Source organism: Branchiostoma belcheri, unplaced genomic scaffold (genome assembly GCF_001625305.1).
Source record: "Branchiostoma belcheri isolate BF01 breed outbred unplaced genomic scaffold, Haploidv18h27 scaffold148, whole genome shotgun sequence".
NCBI lineage: Eukaryota > Metazoa > Chordata > Leptocardii > Amphioxiformes > Branchiostomatidae > Branchiostoma > Branchiostoma belcheri.
In genome coordinates, this window is record NW_017802913.1 from 538131 (window position 1) to 561192 (window position 23062).

The window sequence follows — 23062 nt, forward strand, 5'->3', positions numbered from 1 at the left end:
TTGACACAAAAATTGTACAGGGAAAACCCCAGAACTTGGCACAAGAACATCAAGGACATGTGCAATATGAGTAGGAAGACCACACTTATCAATACACCTAACATCGACCAAAATGACTTCACAGCGATAGCCAACGAAATAAACCGCAAATTCGCTGAAGTGTCACAGTCCTTACCACCTCTGGATCCTTCATCACTTCCTGCATTCTTACCTGACTTCTCACTTCCCGCCATTGAAGTCTGGGAAGTTTATGCCCACCTACGCTCTACCAACCCCCATAAGAGCCCTGGACCCGACGGTCTGCCAGGAGTCATACTGAAGGAGTTCGCATGTGAAATTAGCGGCCCTCTCTGCGACCTCATCAATACATCGATCAAGCAGGGGATCGTCCCCCATCAGTGGAAAGAGGCGAATGTCACCCCACTACCTAAGTGTTCACCGCCACATATTGATGAGTTGCGGCCCATATCCCTGACTTCACTTCTTGCCAAAGTTTGTGAACGTTTTGTCGCGAACTGGATATTAGAAGACATATCTCCTCACCTCGATCCTCGTCAGTTTGGCTGCAGGCGGAAGAGGTCGACAACCCACGCACTAGTAAGTCTCCTAGACTTTATGTACAAGTCAACGTCAACACCATCTTCCACCTGCACCCTTGTCACAACAGATCTGTCTAAAGCGTTCGATAGGGTTGACCATGCTACAGCCATCAAATGCCTACTGAACCTGGGAGTACGTCCTGCCCTAATACCATGGGTTTGCAGTTTTATGGCAAACCGACGGCAAAGGGTAAACTACATGGGGAAAAGTTCTGATTGGACCCATCTTACATGCGGCGTGGCCCAGGGAACAATCCTCGGGCCAATCATCTTCATGGCCGTGATCGATGGGGCATCTCGGGATGTACATGACCGCTGGAAGTACGTCGACGATTTAAACCTCGCACAGAAATGGTCTACGCGTCAACCTTGCACCTTACAACCAACCCTAGATGATCTCAACCACTGGGTGGGTGTACACAAAATGAAATTAAATCCGCGGAAATGCAAGGTACTCCATGTATGCTATGCAAAATTACCTCCAATACCACTACCACTCACCCTCGAAGGCCAAGAGCTGGAATCGGTAGTAAGCATCAAAGTCGTCGGCGTGACCATTCAAAATGACTTAAGATGGAACACCCACGTCAGCAACATGATCACAGGTGCCAATAGAAAACTGTATCCACTGCGCAGACTTAAACGGTTCGGCATGTCAGTTACCGACCTGACGACTGTCTTCACCGCATATGTTCGTCCGTCCTTGGAGTACGCGACACCCGTGTGGCATTCATCGCTGACTGTCAAACAAACCACAAGTCTAGAACGCATCCAGAAAAGGGCGTGTAGGATTATTCTCGGACATCAGTACGACAACTACGCGTCAGCATTGGAGAGTCTGAATCTCACCACACTGTCAGATCGACGGGTTAGCCTCTGTCGGTCATTCGCCACATCCCTGTTGAACTCAGAGTTCAGGAACTGGTTACCCCCGACCAGGCGTGATGTGTCCGGACGGCAAACTCGCAACTCTCACAAGATTGACACACCATACTGTCGCACGGAGCGCTACAAAAACTCACCATTGCCCTACTTGATCGAACTTTTAAACAACGAATCTTGAATGGACACAAGTTATAAAGTTAGAGCCTTGTATTGTTAGTCTCACTATTACATCGTCATTTTATTCTTACAATGATCCCTGTTAACCGACTATTTTATGCCTACCCGTGAACCTTTTGTTGTAACTCACGACTTTTTCATTACTCGCTTAGCATTCTACAAAATAGTTAATTTCCTCATATGTATATATCGCTTAACTAAACTTTTTAAATATCTATACACTAACCAAAAATGTCTTTTTCTTTGTTTTTCTTTATTTTCTCATGGGAAAGTAAAATTTTTCGTTTGGGGGAAGAATAATAAGGAAAAAAAAGAGAAAAATAAATTTTCTGTATACCTACGTTCTTGCACCAAGAGCAATTTTCTCATTTTTCTTGAGTGGAGATAATTTTTCTAAAATAGGCTTCTTTAAATCTTGATTTTTCTTTGGTGAAGAAATATTTCTAGAGGAGATTCTAACTTACAAGATTAGAATTCTTGTAATCTTGAAATTTCTTTAGAAAAGACAATATTTCTAGGGAAGATTCTAAGTTACAAGATTAAAATTCTTTTAATCTTAAAATTCCCTCAGACTTAGTTCAATTTTCTTATTTAATCTCCATGGAAGATTTCTTTCTTACCTGACATCAAAGTGGTCAGATTTAAGATTTTTTTTCTTGTGTATGTCAAAAAATTTCTAGTTCATGTTACCGAGAATGATTGAAAAAGGCCATTCTTGTTTTTCTTAGCAATGTTTAAGAAAATAAAAGAATTTGGTTCTTGTCTTTCTTGGGAAACACTGATTGGAAAAGCAAGAAATTTAATTATCTAAATCTATTATTAGAATAAAGCTCTGCTTAGTGTTTCTTTCTTAAAGTTTCTTGTTTTTCTTGACTAGAAAGCTTAAGAAAGATCATTCTTGTTTTTCTTGGCAACATTTAAGAAAATACAAGAATTAAGTTCTTATATTTCTTGACAAATACTGATAAGTAAAAAAAACAAGAAAGTCTGATATAAAATTGATCTTTGATTAGGCTGAAGATATGGCTAGTATTATATTGAATTTTCTTAAACATTCTTGATTTTCTTCCCTACAAAGTTTAAGAAAGGCCATTCTTGTTTTTCTTAGCAACATTTAAGAAAATACCAGAAAGTTTAAGAAAGATGATTCTTATTTTGCCTGGTAATGTTCAAGATGATGTAAGAACTTTTTTCTAGTTTTTTCTTGTCATGTGACCTTTTCTGAACCCCTGATTGGTTGATTCAAATCCCAGAATGCAGTTAGGGGTTTTTGAATGTAAGTCAGATGTAAGAGCCGCGCTGGTTACTTATTTTTGTCAGTTACTGACTCATGTCAGATTTGAAGTCAAAATCAAATTAAAAAGGACCTTGTGTACATGTGAAGCAATGGTGATCGTGGTCAGGTTGCTGAAGAAACCAACTTTGCAACAGAAAAAGACATGAAACCAAACAGATTGAAGGTAAGTGCGCCCCCCTCCCCACCTATAAGATCTGTTGACATTGTATTTAGACTTCATAGCCCAGATATTGTTACAATGCCATTGGGGTTGATTTCAAAGTCAAATCATATATCTCTGGTGTATTGTATAGTAAAGTTTATTACAGTGCTTTCTAATATACTTTTAAATTGTTTACTCCAAGTAATAAAAATAGTATTTTAGCATCCTCTTTTGACTTGTTGCCTTCAGTACACGCATGCAAACTAACACAGGTCTTTCCTGTTGTTTTCAGGTGTCCAAAGGGTGTGACTGCCAATTCTATAATGCGAAAACTTCAGTTTTTTGCTGAATATGTTTCTGATCAGAATGTGATACGATCTGTATTCTGAAATCATAATGGCTTGTTAGTTACATCCATATAAATAGTATAATATTTTGAAAGCTACTGTTAAACTGTTTCCATTCCAAGAATGTTGATGGACTGATATTTTCAATTAGATACATTGTACAAAAATCAATGTGAAAATAAAATCTCTATACTGTCCAAATGCTTTTCAAAATAACATTTAGTTGCTATACATTATTGTCCGTTTTCTATTTAGGTAGCACTGTATAAATTGTATTTCTTTTCTTGTGGGCAGAGTGGTTTTCTTGCTACAAGAACAGAGTCAGCTCTTAATCTTATTTAAAGAAATCTTTTCTTGTGTACAGAATTGTTTTCTTGCTACAAGCACAGTTAGCTCTTAGTTCAAGAAATATTTTCTTCTGTACAGAATGGTTTTCTTGCCACAAGAACAGTTAGATGTTAGTTCAAGAAGTCTTTTCTTGTGAGGAGAATGGTTTTCTTGCTACAAGAACAGTTAGCTCTTCGTTCAAGAAATATTTTCTTCTGTACAGAATGGTTTTCTTGCCACAAGAACAGTTAGATGTTAGTTCAAGAAGTCTTGTGAGGAGAATGGTTTTCTTGCTATAAGAACTGTTAGCTCTTAGTTCAAGAAGAAATTTTCTTCTGTACAGAATGGTTTTCTTGCCACAAGAACAGTTAGATCTTAGTTCAAGAAATCTTTCCTTGCAAGGAGAATGGTTTTCTTGCCACAAGAAGAGTTAGATAATAGTTCAAGAAATCTTTTCTTGTGTACAGAATGATTTTCTTGCAATAAGAAGAGTTAGATCTTAGTTCAAGAAATCTCTTCTTGTGGGCAGAATGGTTTTCTTGCTACAAGAACAGTTAGCTCTTAGTCCAAGAAATCTTTTCTTGTGGGGAGAATATTTTTCTTGCTACAAGAAGAGTTAGATCTTTAGTTCAAGAAATCTTTTCTTGTGTACAGAATGGTTTTCTAGAAAACTTAGAAATTCTTACTGCAAGAATAATAGTCTAAGGATATTTAGTTCAAGATACATAAGAAAAGAAATCTTCCCACAAGAAAAATATGCTAAAATGCAGTTTCTTGAAATTCTTGTCTCATGGACAAGATTTTTTTCTTGGGTGAAGAATAATTTTCTCAGTGGAAGAAAATTTTTCTTCTCTGAAGAAAAACAAGATTGGCATTTTTGGTAGTGTAGGCTTTTATTAAATTTTAATGCGTCTTATTAAGCACACTTAGACATCTTTAATGTAATTATTTATTGTATATACACTGTATGTAAACAGACCTGTCAATTCAGCCTTTAGGCTGCTATAAGGCTGTAGTATGAAATAAACTTCAAACTTCAAAAAAACTTCAGGGTAAATTGTATGGCAAATAGGTAACAATAAGTAGCATAGTAAAATAGATAAGTATAGAATAAAACTTAGCAACTTATATATAGAAAGGATAATCAAAAGTTAGCTTAGGCTTTACAATCAGGCGGAGATATTTATGGGTACATGTGACAGCAAATCAGTATTCTTTCTAATAACAAAACAGTCTTTTATGTATCTACCTATTTTTGCATTGTGTGGTCTGTTGCATTTAAGTATATAATCAAATCTATCTGTAGCAGCAAGTCTATTGAAATCTGTCGTATATTTGACGTGAGAAATTTGAATAGCTTATCACGTATCATATCTAGAGCATTCCATGATAAAATGAAACTCATCTTCGATTTTCTGTGGGCAATATATATATTACGGATATAAAGACTATATTGCTGCTAAAGTCTCCCAACCCATTTATTTTTCAAAGAGTTGAACAATTCATCTCCCACTGCCTCCTGAGAAGAAGTCAAACCCCCTAATAGCATGGCAAGAATAGTTAAATAGAATAGAATATATAATAGAATAGCAGTTATTTGGTTCCTCTTCAACCTGTTCATATATTGCATAATGCAACTGCTTATCCTGTATGTATACCAACGTTATTAGATTTAAGTAGAGATAGTAGGTTTGATAAGTATATCGTATAATATATATATACATATATATAACTGTCGTTATTTGTTGTCTCGAATCAACAACTTTCACAATGTTATTAAGTTGACTTGCCTTGTAGTTCTAAGTTTATTTATTTGTTTCTCAAATTGTATTATGTGATTTGATTACTTTTTGACTGTATTGTCTTGTCATTTTATTGGTATGGCGGCTTTGAAAAGGTGTTTCATGTCAGAAACACCTGTTTTGCCATGCCATCCACAGTACATATTGTACGTGGTAAAACTTAATAAATAAATAAATAAATAAAGTACACGTAGAACTTTATGTTAGCACATAGTCTTACATGTATATCACCACATTAATTGTTCTTGTCAATGTCTGTTGCAATTAGCCCTCGGACATGAATTTGCAATAAACAATATTTCAAACTGCAGACATCTGCACAAAAGACCTGCTTTAGGACCTTCAGCTCTTCACATAAAAGAAACATTTATCAAAACCGCATTTTATTTTAATGTAACGTTAGGATGATACAAAAGTTATTACATACTTTTTAGGGATTTTTTTAATATAATGAAAATATTTCAATTTTTGTGGTTTGATTGTTGCAAAAATGGTACATAATGCCCATTTAATAGAACAATAAAAACTAATGAGGATAACATCTAGTGCAGGGATCACTGTATTCAAACAGGCTTTTATGAACAGAAGATTTATTCTGGCAACTGATGTAATTTGAAAAAAAAATGTTTAAATCATGAAACTGTACCAACCAAAAAAGTCCTGAACTTTTACTTTGTGCAATGCAAAGCTGATTATTAAACTAACCAACAGATGCATCATATGGTTCATACTGCAGTTGTATAGATAATAATTTGTATATTATTTACTATCTACTAGAAAGGAAGAGCACCAACTCACCTTTGCAGTCCAACTGATCCTAAACTTAGGGGGTCGTCTGTTGCAGTCCTCAAAAAACTATCCAAAATTTCCACAATCCTCTGTGAAGAAAATACAGTATGTGAAATTACATGTAAAACTATTAACAAACATACAATGGTGTCAAAGGTGTCTTGCTTGCTAACATAACAAGCAATATGCAGGCAGGGGCTTAGGAGTTACATGTATCTTCAATGTAGCACTAAGCCAAAGTTTCCAGCAATACCAGTCTGTCCTAAAGCCATGACATTGTTGTGCAAGGATGTCTAACCCTCATGAGATGGAAAAACAGACAATAAGACAGCTGTTAGCAGGAGTTGTAGTTGCATTAGGTAAATGTATGTTGTAGTAGATCCTTTAGGCTCCCTTCTCTACAATACAAAAGGTGTCGTGGTGACATGATTCAGCTGTTCAAGCATTTAAGGGGGCTGGAGAGACTTCTTCCACTAGAATCCTTTTCTGAAGTAACGTCAGCTGATAGCTCAACATGAGGACACAAGTATAAACTAAATGTACCACTAGCTAAGAATAGGGTTAGAGGGCAGTCATTCAGCGTCAGAACTGCGAAGGACTGGAATTCTTTGCTACAAACAGTAGTTGAAGCGAAAACAGTCAATGAGTTTAAAAACCGACTGGATAAGACCTGCATGGGCCAATATTATGTACGCCTGAAGTACAAGCTAGAGGGAAGATTGGGAACCACAGGCTAAAGCTTACCAACCCAAAGATGGCATGCAGATTTACATTTTGAACATGAACAAATACATGTACCCTAAAAGTCACAGCAAAGGCTAATTACAGGTTATCAATTATCAATGCCACAAGAAGAGATGCTTTAGATAAAGTGACGTACTATGTGACTCTTGGTACTGAGTAGCTCTGGGACCTGGAACCGTGGGTCCAACATTCTGCGCAGGTGTTTGAATCTGGATTTGCTGCCCACAAAGTACTCCACGATGACGTTGAGGAAGGCCTCCCTGGGGCGGTGAAACTCGTAGTGACCCGGCGTGCTCTGAACATTCTGTTCATACTGGAGCCTCCTGGGATCCTCCTTAAATCTGTTAGAGAAAAGGTAAAAACAACATTACAGAGCTAAATACAAAATAATGTACCACATTCAACTGGATACTCATCTGCGATCTACCACTTGTTCAGTCCCTGGTACTGAACACCATACACGCACAAATAAACACACCTATCCTTGGTATTGATAAGCACACACAAGTAAACACATCTGTCCTTGGTGCTAAACACCATCCACACACAAATAAAACACCTGTCCCCAGTACTGAACACCATACTCACAGAGGTAAACACCTGTCCTTGGTACTGAACACCATCCACACACGAATAAGCACACCTGTCCCCGGTACTGATTAGTATCCACACCTGTTCTTGTTCCTGAACACCATCCACACACAGGAAGAAACACCTGTCCTTGGTATTGAACACCATCCACACACAGGTAAACACACCTGTTCTTGGTACTGAAGACCATCCACACAGGTAAACACACCTGTCCTTGGTGCTGAACACCATCCACACACAGGTAAACACACCTGTTCTTGTTCCTGAACACCATCCACACACAGGAAGAAACACCTGTCCTTGGTACTGAACATCATCCACACACAGGAAGATACACCTGTCCTTGGTACTGAACACCATCCACACACAGGTAAACACACCTGTTCTTGGTACTGAAGACCATCCACACAGGTAAACACACCTGTCCTTGGTGCTGAACACCATCCACACACAGTTAAACACATCTGTCCTTCGTACTGAACACCATCCAAACACAGGTAAACACACCTGTCCTTGGTGCTGAACACCATCCACACACAGGTAAACACACCTGTCCTTGGTACCAAACACCATCCACACACAGGAAAACACACCTGTCCTTGGTATCGAACACCATCCACACACAGGAAAACACACCTGTCCTTGGTACTGAACATCACAAACACCCAGGTTAACACACCTGTCCTTGGTGCTGAACACCATCTATAAACAGGAAAACACACCTGTCCTTGGTACTGAACATCATCCACACACAGGAAGACTCACCTGTCCTTGGTGCTGAACACCATCCACACACAGGTAAACACACCTGTCCTTGGTGCTGAACACAATCCAGACACAGGTAAACACATATGTCCTTGTTACTGAAAACCATCCTAACACAAGTAAACACACCTGTCCTTGGTGCTGAACACCATCCACAAACAGGAAGACAAATCTGTCCTTGGTACTGAACACCATCCACACACAGGTAAACACACCTGTCCTTGGTACTGAACATCATCCACACACAGGAAGACACACCTGTCCTTGGTGCTGAACACCATCCACACACAGGTAAACACACCTGTCCTTGGTGCTGAACACCATCCACATACAGGTTAACACACCTGTCCTTGATACTGAACACCATCCTAACACAAGTAAACACACCTGTCCTTGGTGCTGAACACCATCCACAAACAGGAAGACAAATCTGTCCTTGGTGCTGAACACCATCCACAAAACAGGAAGACAAATCTGTCCTTGGTTCTGAACACCATCCACACACAGGTAAACACACCTGTCCTTGGTTCTGAACACCATCCACACACAGGAAACACTCCTGTCCTTGGTGCTGAACACCATCCACACACAGGAAGACACACCTGTCCTTGGTACTGAACACCATCTACATACAGGTAAACACACCTGTCCTTGGTGCTGAACATCATCCACACACAAATAAAGCACATGTCCTTGGTGCTGAACACCATCCACACACAAGTAAACACACCTGTCCTTGGTACTGAACACCATCCACACACAGATAAACACCTATGTCCTTGTTACTGAACACCATCCTACCACAAGTAAACACACCTGTCCTTGGTGCTGAACACCATCAACAAACAGGAAGACAAATCTGTCCTTGGTACTGAACACCACACACACACACACACACACAGGTAAACACACCTGTCCTTGGTCCTGAATACCATAAACACAACGTTAACACACCTGTCCTTGGTGCTGAACACCATCCACACACAAGTAAACACACTTGTCCTTGGTCCTGAACACCATCTACACACAATTAAACACACCTGTCCTTGGTCCTGAACACCATCCACACACAAGTAAACACACCTGTCCTTGGTGCTGAACACCAGCCACACACAAGTCCTGTCCTTGGTGCTGAACACCATCCACACACAGGTTAACACACCTGTCCTTGGTGCTGAACACCATCCACACACAGGTAAACACACCTGTCCTTGGTCCTGAACACCATAAACACATATGTCCTTGGTTCTGAACACTATCCACACACAGGTAGACACACCTGTCCTTGGTACTGAACACCATCCGCATACAGGAAGACACACCTATCCTTGGTCCTGAACAACATCCACACACAAGTAAACACACCTGTCCTTGGTACTGAATACCATCCACACACAGGTTAACACACCTGTCCTTGGTACTGAACACCATCCACACACAGGAAGACACACCTGTCCTTGTACTATATACTGAACAAAATTAACCATGGGATAATTTTCCCTAGTACTGAACACCACCTTGAAAAAGGCCGAAATAGGGACAATTGGTAGGGGGACTGAGGTTATGTTGGAATTCATTTGTTGGTAGCAAGTATATATTATATAATAACTTTATGGCAGGCAAACTTCTTCGGCAAATTATCAAACTCACACTGGGCGAAAAGGCCTCGAATGCAGCCATATACGCACAGGGATATTTACGCATTTTTAGCAGATACAAGCGGATGCAAACGGATAAGGGTAGGATCCGTAAAATATCCTAAATTTGCATTCTTAGGGATCCGGAACGTTTGGATCCCTAAATATCACAAAATGGGATTTTCCACGGATACCAATTTGTTTCTTGAGGGATTTTTTTGTGTACCTGGACTGTCAGCATCCCAAAGGATTCCAAAGCGGGATTTTTCGCAGATACCAATTTGTTTCTTTAGGGATTTTTTGTACACCTGAAGTAACCTGGACTGTCTGGATCCCAAAGAATGCAAATACCGGGATTTTCTACGGATGCGAATTTTCTTAATAGGGATTTTCCCGGATATGCGATAGATCCCCACGTGCAGACGTCGGTATTTTACACGGATGCGTACAGATACAACTTGTGATTTTCCCGTATCCCTATCGGATTTCCATACACATTTCTCTGCATTTGCCTCGGATGCAAACAGAGCCGGCGTTTGGATTTTTATTATCCGTACCTCGAATCTTCCCGAATCCATACGGCAATCTCCCCTGGATACGCCCGTGTTTGATATGTATACGTGCAGATCCAACAAGCAAGTTAAATTAGATAAATGAAGGAATAAACGAATGAATAGATTTAGCCTGAAAGCCTTTATTAAAACTCTGCACATACTGTGTAAAGCGACAAAAAAGAGAGAACTAATATACTAATACATCTAACATTTGTAAAATAAATATTTGCAATACTAAACAGGTAGAACTAGAACTATCAAGTCTTGCTTCGCCAGGATGATCGTCTCACAGTCCATGTGTAACAGCCATCATCTGTCTCCTAGTCCCACATCAGGATGGTCTTTGTGGAAGTCTGCTGAAGACAGTCTTACCCCACGTTCAATCAGTCGCTTTTGACCTACGAAAAAACAACAACAGCAGAAAACTAAATACAGTGTAAAAATGGCATTTCGGCCAGAATGTGCTAAAAACCGTTAGGATAAAAGTCTCCCCAGCGGCCCAGATGCCAGCAGTAGGCATTGTTATGCGAGCCAGCATTGACATGTGAAATACCCCCCGTGAGAAGGCCGGCGCTTTTACATATGGGAACAACAGGTCAGATAAAGGCCACAGATGTGAGTTGCGAAGTTGAGTTGCTCTAAACTTTCGTCAGAAATGATCTGAAACCATTATACTAATTAAAAGAGTTTCGAAGGGTTTACTCACTTCTATATGCCGTCAACAGTCGGTTTATGGTCCAGTTGAACTGTTCGTCAGGCGAGTCTGCAACGTGTCATGACATGCCTGGTGGCTTCGTGCCCTCGCCGGGCGATGTCCCCGGTACGTCTCTCGTCCTTGTCTCGACCACTGATAGCTCATAGCGTCCAGTCGGTGTACGGTCAGTATCCTAGACTTTGACAATCAATGCCGTGGTTGCTGAACTTATATGCAGCGGATATATATGGACAGCGGGACGATAGAAAGGGACGCACACTCAAGCAAGCGGTCACTGAAAGTGACCGTTGAGTTTGAATCTCCCCCGGGGTTTACCCACAAGGCACTGCTGCTGCTGGAACTGCTCTGCGGATCCAGCGAAAATACAGAAGTGGATCTTTGAGATATGCTCGATTTTGGTACCGGCGAAGGTTGTATGTGAACCAACTTCTTGTCTGATACGCAAAGTTTCCAATCAGCAAAAATCAGTACAGTCACGAATCCGAGCAGACAGTTGCTTATGCGACGCGCAAAGGCAAGTCGTTATGTACGTATATATATGGCTATTTACGGGGTGCGCCCTCTTGTGGCGATTGTAATTTCAACAATTTGCGGATGCGTACGAAAACAAATTCGGATATCTAAGATATCCCCAGATTACCCACAATTCGCTTCTGCTGTGGAGTGGGATAAAAAAAACACAGGAATACAAGTATCCTTGTATCCAGTGTATAATGGAGTATCTCACATATTTATCTTACAAACGGTGGTATCCGAGGTACAAAAATATGGCAGGATATGATGAACCCTAAAGATGTGGAATGTTGCTATCCTAACAACGTCTTATTTCTTAAGTATATATACGTAACCAGCAAGTATCCATACGGATACCGTGTCTGCATCCGCTGCGAAGTAAGTATCCTTACGAACGCCGCATCTCTATCCGCTGTGAGGCACGGATGCCTACGTATGCGTTACGGATGTGTGTGGGATCCGCAATCCTGGGGATTCTTGGTGTGGGATCCGCAATTCTGGGGATTCTTAGGGATCTGCGCAGCATCCGTAAGGTGATGCAAATTGGGATCCTAGGGATCCGGCTGCATCCGAGGCCTTTTCGCCCAGTGTCATTTGACCAAATTCTGTTCTCTCAGTCAATATTTTTCCAGCAATTAATTGTGTCTGGTATATACTAGACATCTAGGAAAAGCAGTTGATGTGACCAAATATGAAATAGTTTCATCTCACGGTGCATTTCAGTAATTATCATCATCTACTTTCCCACAGGTTGATAAGGCCACACCAGCTTAATTTTATGGATGACATCCGTGCGCACATTGATTTTCACCTGTTCTGAAAAAAAAAAAAAACATGTCTACCGAGACACTGGCCTGGCTCTAGGCCTGTTACGGGTAGTTAGCGACAATAGGGAGCCGATGGTAACTCTAGAGGATGACACCCAGGCTACCGAAGCTCCACGACTCAAAAACTCAGCACATACATACAGTGCCAATTCATAAATTCCGCAAAAAGCCGGCATGTGCCGGCTTGTCGCATACGTCGCTAAGTACTGCCATAAATTCATTATACCAGCTTTGTATTCCTGTGGTCTAGTAACATTTTTATTGTTGGGTGAAATCTTTTTTACTCGCCTGTGCGCACTAGTTTGGGGGTCTTCAGAGGATGTCATCCATAAAATTAAGGCGGTGTGGCCTAATGTAGGTTCCTGAATGTCCTACAAACCTGACTTTCAGCTCATCATCCTCCTCCTTCCCAGCCTCCCTGCCCAGAGTCTGTCTGGCCGACGTTGGAGGCACCAGGGTTTTAGAAGCAGACAGGGCATTGGTCTTCCTTTTGTTGACAGAACCTGTTGTATCATTGGAGCGCCACATGGTGGTATTGATGGTCCTAATGGTACAGACAAGACAGGACTGGTACATTAGTCATGGCACAGCCTACATCTACAACATACATGTACTATATAAAGAAGAACTTTATTGCACGACAATTGCACAAGGTACAATGTATGGCAAACTACATAAAGAGAGTAACAAACAATAAAATAAATGTGTTGAATAAGACCTAATGTCGAATAAAACCTAATATATCATTCAAACAATATGGGATAGCACAAGTCTTTGATAAAGTGTTATAATCGAATGGGCTAATCACAAGTTCGGGTATTTTTTCTAATAACAAAACATCCCTTTATATGTACCTATTTTTGCATTGTGGGAACCATTTTACATGTAAAGATATATTCAAATCTGTTTCCAACATATATATGTACACATGATCCACTTTGGGTACATGTCCAGGTGTATCATCCAAATAACAGATCGCATAACTGATAAAGAACCAAGTAATGAGAATTACACAATCTGATTCCAACTCAAGAAAATTGAACGGAATGTCAGTATAAGAATGAAATAAACATTGTCCCTACAAAAATGTTTGCCAAAAAATTCCTTGTTCGAAATCTTTTTAAAGTGACAGTTTCTTTCCCCGTAGGGCCAAGCTTTGGAATTCCCTCCCTGACAAGTGTTTCCAACCAACCTGCAATCTACAGGCTTTCAAATCGAACGTTCACCGCCATCTCTTGACATAGCCATGTTTCTCATATTTCTAGTTCAATGTCAAGAAGTGGTCGCATAGGCCTTGCATTGAACTACTCCGCTAAAAAAAAGACAGGTAGAAATTCTACCTATTGAATGGTTCACAGCTTTGTGTCAGTGCCTCCATGGAAACAGCCAGCTGTTCAATACTTGTCAGCTCTTCTTTAGCAGCACTAATGCTGTCTCTCCGGCTGGTTTGTTTCATCAGATATCGCATGTAGAAAGGGACCAGAGCTTCCAGCACACACTAAACAATTATACATAGGAGTTACTCTTAATAGTAACATAAAAATATACAACTTGTAATGTCATAATGATAATCTCAAGAAAGTCAAGAAAAGACAGAACAATTATTATATTTCAACTGGCTTGAACCAATCATTTTCATATAGCTCATAATCGTGTTATGATCTATTCATTTACAAAACCTTCATGTCTGTTGATAACAATGTCTCATTGCACAAACTAAATTATTATAAAAATTGAGGTGTAGGGAAAAATGATATCAACATGGCATTATTGAATATACTAAACTGAGGTAGAACAAAATGCTACCTTGAGTTCTTCTGAATATTCATATAATTAAAAAACAAGAGTTCCACGATCTCATACCTTCGCCAAATGATGTTAACCCTTGTGGTTGACAAATGATACAATTTTAATCATTGATTTTGTAAGTAAGAGCCCCATTTGCATGGATTATATCAGTTGATCATATTCTCCATCCAATGACAGCCTTATCTTAACAAAAATGCTATTATAGCACTTCCTCATAAATTATGCAAATGATTTGAATAAATTATGTTTGTTGATGTTCATCTTCACTCAACTTCCAAATGTGGCAAGTATGAAATTCCTAGCAGTTACAACTATGAAATTATAAAAATTTGCAATTTATTATGCAAATTAGGTCCTCATTTACATAATCTATATCCTCAGATGTTTTTTCTCGTTCTCACAAGTGATGTCACAAGTGTTTCATAGTTCTATTATCGAACAAAGCAGATTTCTGGAATTTCCTCATTAATTATGCAAATTAGCTCCTGATTTGCATAATTGTTATCTGATCATGTCAAGCATCACTTCAACTACCTACATACCAAAAATCACGACAATCCGTCAACCGGTTCTTGAGTTATCCTCCTTCGAAAATTTTTCAACAAATGCTCCTGCAGTTCCAGAACAAGCCGCTAGGGGACCCAAACTCATGTCACTTCTTCCCTATTCCAAGAGCTATCTGCCATCCAAAATTCGTGACCCTAGCATGTCCAGATCACGAGATATCAAAACCGGAAGTTCTGCTGCAGTACCTAGGAAAGCCGCCAGGGGGCCCAAAATCTAATCATTTCTAGGTCTCATGAAGACCTACCCACCTACCAAGTTTCATTCCAATTCATCCACTGCTTCTCGAGTTATCTTGCTAAACCACACACACACACACACACAAACACACACACACACAGACAAACGCTACTGAAAACATAACCTTCTTGGCGAAGGTAAAAACAATATTCATATTTATCAGCATTTTACACATATTTTGTGAAGCTCACCAGCATTTGAATACTGCGCAGTGAGTCGGCAGCATAGGCCACCACAGTGATGCACACATTGATGGCCTCTATAATAGTCATGTCTGGGGGGTCATCTGCATAGAAATAGTCCTGCAAGTAAGAAATAGAGGATTCAATATCAATTTTTACTGTAACATAAATGTAAGCCTCCATTTCAACAGGGACACAGACAAATTCATGCTTTAAGGATAACAATAACATCAGGGCCCATCATCACCCTTTATTGAACCGCGACGGGGGCCAACATCGTCTACCAGATACCTTTGACCCAGTGTTGACGTCATACTTCAAAGAAGTTACGTGACAAGCCTCACTGGGTCAGTCTACTGAGGAAGACCAGAGTGACTGGTAGAAAGCTCTAGGTGAGAGAACCTTTTTGTGTTGGACCAAAAGTTTTAACTCATGTTAACAATACAAAAAAGGCCTTGGGACTTTACTTTTAGTTTCTACCAATCTACTAGCTGTTAGTAGCTGCATGTAATACCTAAGCTACAGATTTTATGCCACCTGATGATTGGGTCAAAGATTTAATGTAATACTATGTAGATCACAGAGTACAGTCTTAAAGTGCACTGAGAACTACTATTTTGCATTTGTCTTAAATCAGTTCTCAAGTCTATCGACATGTAAAATTAATGCACTGCAGCCAACAAGATGATGAGTGATGATTTTACACACACACACACACTCACTTATTGTCACTCTGGTCTCATACCAGAGTCTGTAATGGTCTCATACCAGAGTCTGTAATGGTCTCATACCAGAGTCTGTAATGGTCTCATACCAGAGTCTGTAAAGGTCTCATACCAGAGTCTGTAATGGTCTCATACCAGAGTCTGTAATGGTCTCATACCAGAGTCTGTAATGGTCTCATACCAGAGTCTGTAATGGTCTCCCACCCTCCAGCAGGTCCAGCAGGTTGACAGGGTCATGACAGGTGTGTCCCAGGGACAGGACCAGCTGGAACAGACACTCTGCAGACACCTGAAAGACAGGTATACACACATACTGTAACAGCGAGTATAAAGGCGTCACTAACTACCCGCCCAATGGATCCTGGATCTTTTGGCCGAATGGTTTGGGGCGCTTGTTGTGAGCTGACATGCCGTGCCAGCGGCACGGGTTTGATTCCAGGGAGTCAACCTTCGAGTTACTCCTTTCTCTGAGTGTGTTACAATACCATGGAACTGCGTAGTTTATTACACGTAGTTAAAACAAACTATTTGATTCAGAGCCTGAAATGTTTGTTTTTTTGCTTCCATCAGAGCCAACAAATTGGTTAAGCCTTATGCCACTGGATCTTATTATAATAATAAAGTTCAGAGATGGCAGAAATTGGTGATGAAGAAGTTATTCCTTATAAAATATAATTCATTGACAATTATAATACATGTACATGAGGCCAAGGTTACCTGCAAATTTAAGTTGAAGCAGTATCATCATCATATCATATAAAATACTCCATAAAATGTTCAGTTGGAAGAAAGCAAAACTGGGTACACTGTCACACTCTTGACATTCCTTTACCTGGTCCAACAAAGGACTAAACTACCTTTAAGACACCATGTTTTATCTGCTATCTAAAAAAATAATTGCCAAAAAGCAGTTACTCAAGCAACTGGATAATGATTTTGGAAACGGTCAGATGTTTTAGGTAGCATCCACTACCTTTTGTCAGTGAAACGTGAAACATCTGTTTCCAAAATCATATTATCCAGTTGCTGGAGTAACTGCTTTTTGGAGTATTACCATAGGTTGCTCTTTAGAATGCCTTGCTTCTAGAAGTGGTGCAACTGTTCCAAACATCTGGAAAGGAAGAAATTGTACACGGTGACATTAGTGACATGTTAAAGTCGATTGACAGTTTTGTTTAGTGTCAAGTACATGTAACTGACTTGAATCTCAGCATGAGAAGGTTGAAAGTGTAGCATGAAAGTTCATCTGTGTTGGTACTAAATAGTAAAAGGTTGAACTTTATTCCAACACACAATTGTACAGGGATCAAATTTTCAGCGACCACTGTCGCCTTCATCAGGATAATTAATGTCCAATCACTTCACAACGAGATCTCGCGAGAATTACGGTTTACAAACACGTGACCTTATTCACACGAGATTTTACTGATACCTGACGTAAGGCACTAAGGAGGCCATATATATCAGAGCACTTCAGCCTTTACTTAATAGAGATGGTGGACAATATAAACTCCCTGGCACTTTTGATCAATTGCTTATGTCATGTATCAGTCTTGTGTGAATAAGGTCACGTGTTTGTAAACCGTAATTCTCGTGAGATCTCGTTGTGAAGTGATTGGTCATTAATTATCCTGATGAAGGCGACAATGGTCGCTGAAAATTTGATCCCTGTACAATTGTGTGTTGGAATAAAGTTCAACGGTTTACTTAAGGTTGAAAGTGAATGAGAAGTACATGTATGCCGACCCACCTGTAGTATGAATGGGATCCTATGCAGGAGGTAGAACTGCTTCACACAGAACTGTGGAGGAGTGGCATGTTGTTAGACTATGTTTTCGTTGGCTTTTTTTAATGGTCAATGTTGCATCATAAGATTTTTGCCTGTTGCAGATGCTCCAGTATGCACTGTGAGGCACAGTTGTGCGGCTGTAATGCCGCATTACATGGTCATTATCAGATCACTTCTGGGGTTACCCCGGCATTAAACTAGCTCCCACTGAACATTGGGAGTAATGCTAGATTGATGCCATGACCATTAATCATCATTAATCATCTTGGCCTTTTGGAGTGGGGCAGAAGCTGTTGCCTGATGTGATCTCCACCCCTGACAGCCTGCCTGACAGCTTGCCAGTGGAGATGGTCACACCAAATTAATCCTGTGCTCTTTGAAAACATATGTGCCTTCTAGGAGGTGAAACATAATCTGTTTTCTTTGAGCTGAAACACAGCATCATACATATCTCCAAGTTTGGCTTGTTTTGACCAAGCTACAGGAGTCTTTTCTTTTCTTTGAATGTCTTTTAACCACTAAATCAAAAGGTCTAGAACCTGTTGGCCTGGGCTGATAGTGACTGCATTTGTATACATACAGAGCCTCCTACATGTGCTATGGGGAGTTGCAAAGGATGGTCTGATCTATCATGTGACCATGTATGGGAACATTCTGCTCCCCCCAGAGGTCATGTGACCTATGGGGGGAGCAGAATGCTCTAAGCTGTCTTGGTCCTACATTGTGTTCTCTCTCTCCACTTCTTGTTAGACATTTGCTACCAGGCACCACATTTTTTTACCAAATGTATCGAAATTTTAACAGAGCTTGGGAATATACTTCCACAGGTATTCTTGGTTTAATTTTTTGGATGCAGGCCCTAAAATAATTCAATGTAGCTTTTTTGTAAAAAAAAAATAGTCCCAAAAAGTATATTGTAACTTATTTGCTCCTGTGTCTTCATTATCATATTAGGTCAAATAAAGGACCTGAAATTTGGTATGAGGATAGTGGTTCATGTACGGTGTTGGTGGTTGAAGTATAATGACAAGAAGTCCTAAATGCAACTTCATGTATGTTCTTTTAGGTTGGAATTGCAACAGAATTTCTGAAAATATACCCTGTGTAAAAGGGGGACAAACTTCAGACTGTTTCAGGCCAGACAGGTTATAGACTGAATTAGGTCAGTCAGGCCTGCTCAGAGGCGGTGGGACGTCAGTTGCTGACACAGGATGGTCTAAATGGTTGAGGATTGTGCTTACTTGAGCCTGGTGCTAATGTATGGGTCAACCATAACCGAAGACTGTGACAGAGGGCATTAATGCAGGGGAAAGGCAAACTAATTGGTTCAAGGCACTGCAGAGTTGACAGTGGAGGGAGGTGCCTTGGACAGTCATAATCTACTGTGAAATTAGGCACTATACTGGCTGTAATGCAGGATGAATGTTTCAGGGGGTAATGCTGCATAGCAGACCACTTTGGCAAGGGATTATGTTCTGCTGTCATGTGCAAATGTACTAGAGAGAGCTAGCATCTTGAGGACAAGGAAAAAGCTGTACATATTCAACAGTGCTTGTATTTGTTGTATTTTGTATGTGCTTGTATTTTTTTAAAGTTAACAAGATTGTAAGACAAGTGGAATATTTAAAAAATTGTTTAATTAAAGCTGTCAAGATTGAAACATTCAATGTGTACATGACATATATATGCATCTTTTCAACATGATAAAAGTGTGTGCTGAGTGATCATTTTAAACTAAATCCTTGGCCTTACAGCAACAAAAAACACACGTTCAAATCCCCCAGTTAATGTTACTCTATAGTGTACAAGTAGCTAAAAGTAAGCAACATAAGAAAGAAAGAAAGAAGCAACATAAACAAAATATTCTCCCATCCTTCTTCCCCAATAAAGTTATAAATGGTAGGCGAGGTAAACATCTTGCATTTGCTTGCAAATGTTACCTTAAAGTTTCTAGTCATGCACTAAATTGTAGATAGCAGTAAGATTTTCTTATAAAATTATGAAAATCATTTTGTGGTAAAAGGTGAACGTGATTTAAACTTATATGCATGAAATCAATTTTATATAAGATGTCCAGTAACTTTGGAAAATAGGAAATACAGAATCTGGCGTAACATCACAATGCAAACTGATCTAGACAAGTTTGACCCATACATGTATGACCAATGTCATGAAGGCAACACCTGCAGTTCACCTGACACTGGACAGAGGGCTCTCGTGCACGTTTACTTTAAATTTGTAGGTGCTACAACAAGACTTATAGTAGGGATTTGTCAGGCAACATACATCATATTTTTATTTTATAAGCCACAAGAAACCTTTCTTGAGGCAATCACAGCCATTTCTATGTCACACACTTAACATACACTGATAAAATTATTATAGCTGTGTGATATCTATTCAGAACCATGGACAGTATTGAGTGTCTTAGGGCCACTGGAAACTGCTTTTTTCAGCTAGTATCAAATGTCCATACAAAGGTAGAAATGTAGATATGTTTGGCATAGGAAGCAAAGTAAAACATGCCGCTTCTCAGACAATTAAATGACAGTTTAGTAGAGAGGGTTACATAAAGAAAGGCACACTTCCTCTATGTGATTTAGTTAGGCAGACAAATAAGGCTTTGTGGGAGGTATGAGTTTGTACATGTACATGTATGTGGGGTGGGTTTTGGGGGTAGAGTATGGCTGTTGTAGGAGTTTCCATTACTTTTCCATGAATTTTTCCATGAGCCCTTATAAAATATGGGACTTTCCATGACTTGGGACTTTACATGAATTTTTTGAATCGGGACTTTCCAAAACTTGGGACTATCCAAGATTTGGGACTTTCCAAAATTTGGGACTTTCAATGATGGGGGACTTTCCATGACTATTTTGAATCAAGAGTATAACATTGGGGATATTGTCATTCAGTGTAAAGTAGCCAACTTCCGCCATGCCACGTGCTTGCAAAGCTGGTGTGTTACGCCAAAGGGGCTAGTGTACAGATGAGGAATCTGATACACTTTGTCTTTGTGATGTAGTCACTAGCAAACAAGGCTTTGTGCCGGTGATTGTGCCTGAGGGAGGGAGGGAGTTTCAGGTGGAGTCTCAAACTTTTGTCAAGTGGCCTAGCCACTTACCCATTCCATGTCACAAATGGCACTAAATCTGAAGTGCGTGATGTCTATTCAGCACCATGGACAGTACTGGACATGATTTGTTCTGGCCTGTATCAAATATCACTGTTGGGTACACAAAAGTAGAAATCTAGGTACAGTTTGATAAAGGAATTGCACAGCCAAGCATAATTCTTCAGACATAAATGACTGGTAGAGAGAAACCAACAATGGTGACATGAGCAAAGAGACACTTCCACTTTATGATGACTGTAGTTAAGCAGACAAATAATGCTTTTTGGCGGGTGTGAGTTTGTGTGTGTGGTGGGGGGGGGGAGGATAGAACTATAATATATTCTATTTGGCTGCTGTAGGACTTGGGACTTTCCATGACTTGGGACTTTCCATGATGACTTGCTTGAATGAAGTATCTATAGGTTGTAATTTCACGAGGTCATGCACAAGAAGATAAATCCTACCATACATTTAACAGGTGACTGAACGAAGGGGCATAAGTTCCAGTCTTAAGAGCGAATGTCTGTAAGGATCAAACAATGGTGGCAGGGGTCAAAAAATCGATTTGGCTCAAACTTTGCACAGTGATAGTACTTGGCCCACAACCCCTCAAAATAGCTTTCTTTCCGGTCAGCACCGATCGTTGCCATGGTAACGGGCCAAACAAGTTTCGGGGCCATTTTCCCTGATTTAGACATGTGAAAAACATGAAATTTGGCATAGTTTAAGGCACGATTACGAGCAAGTGCTTTAATATTATGGAAAAACAAAGTATGGGCATAAAAGACCAACTAATCCGCTATTCTAGAATAGCTTTGAAATTTTCAAGAAGTTCGTTTAAAGGACCTGGGCAACCCTAACACAATACAGTGTTTGCGGCTTATGAAAAAGCGTTATTTCTACCCAATTTCGAAGTGCTGTAGGTCCAAAGATGGTGATTTTTTTTGCTTCAAACTTAAATCATAGATACATAAACATATGTGCTATAAAATGCATGGTTGCAAACTTTGGGCACTTCTTTGGTTGTCACGTGGTTGTCCTTAGAAGTAGGCCAAATTTTGAATTTGAGGGAAAATATGATTTTCAGCCATGTTCAGGATACTATATCTACAAAAGAAAGAAAGCAATCTGATAAAGTCTTTTGCCCAAAGTAACACTATGTTTTGTCTATTGAATGAATACTTGTGGAGGTTGGGTTCTTGTGTCGTTGGTGTGTACTTGTCCCTCAAAGTAGGCCATATTTTGGACATGTACAGAAATTGACATATACGGCTATGTTTGAAGCTCTAGAAAGAACAAAGTAGGATGTCATTTGAATTCAATCTTTGCAGGGAAGTACATATATGTATTGTGTATCAAATGAATACTTGTGGAGGTTGGGTTCTTGTGTCGTTGGTGTGCCATCGTCCCTAAAAGTAGGCCATATTTTGGACATGTACAGAAATTGACATATACGGCTATGTTTGAAACTCTAGAAAAAGCAAAGTAGAATGTCATTTGAATTCAATCTTTGCAGGAAAGTACATATATGTATTGTGTATCAAATGAATACTTGTGGAGGTTGGGTTCTTGTGTCGTTGGTGTGTACTTGTCCCTAAAGGTAGGCCATATTTTGGACATGTACAGAAATTAGCATATACGGCTATGTTTGAAGGTCTAGAAATGACGAAGTAGGATGCCAAATTCAATCTTTTAAGAGGAGTACATATATGTATTGTGTATCAAATAAGGGCTTGTGGGGGTTGGGGTCTTTTGTCGTTGTTGTATACTTGTCCCTAAAAGTAGGCCATTTTTAAGAGCAAATGTCTGTAATGATCAAACAATAGTCTGTAATGGTCAAAAATCGATTTTGCTCATATTTTGCAGTGATAGTACTTCGCCCAAAACTCCCTGAAATAGCTTTCTTTCCGCTTAAAACCCATTGTTG

The 23062-nt window shown here is 39.8% G+C and overlaps 1 protein-coding gene across 1 annotated transcript in view; it reads right to left on the reverse strand.

The window, feature by feature from the left end:
• The window catches only part of LOC109465106 (protein unc-80 homolog), a 42033-nt gene extending 24003 nt beyond the window's left edge, over positions 1 to 18030 (reverse strand). Inside the window, exons 1-8 of the mRNA XM_019762247.1 lie at positions 17982 to 18030; positions 17286 to 17342; positions 16413 to 16520; positions 15516 to 15626; positions 14052 to 14209; positions 13091 to 13255; positions 7246 to 7450; positions 6375 to 6454 (exon numbers count right to left, since the gene is read on the reverse strand). Of these exons, the coding sequence (XP_019617806.1) occupies positions 6375 to 6454; positions 7246 to 7450; positions 13091 to 13255; positions 14052 to 14209; positions 15516 to 15626; positions 16413 to 16520; positions 17286 to 17342 (884 nt within the window). The 5' untranslated portion in view covers positions 17982 to 18030. The remainder of the gene's footprint in view (positions 1 to 6374; positions 6455 to 7245; positions 7451 to 13090; positions 13256 to 14051; positions 14210 to 15515; positions 15627 to 16412; positions 16521 to 17285; positions 17343 to 17981) is intronic.
• Positions 18031 to 23062: the final 5032 nt, after the last annotated feature.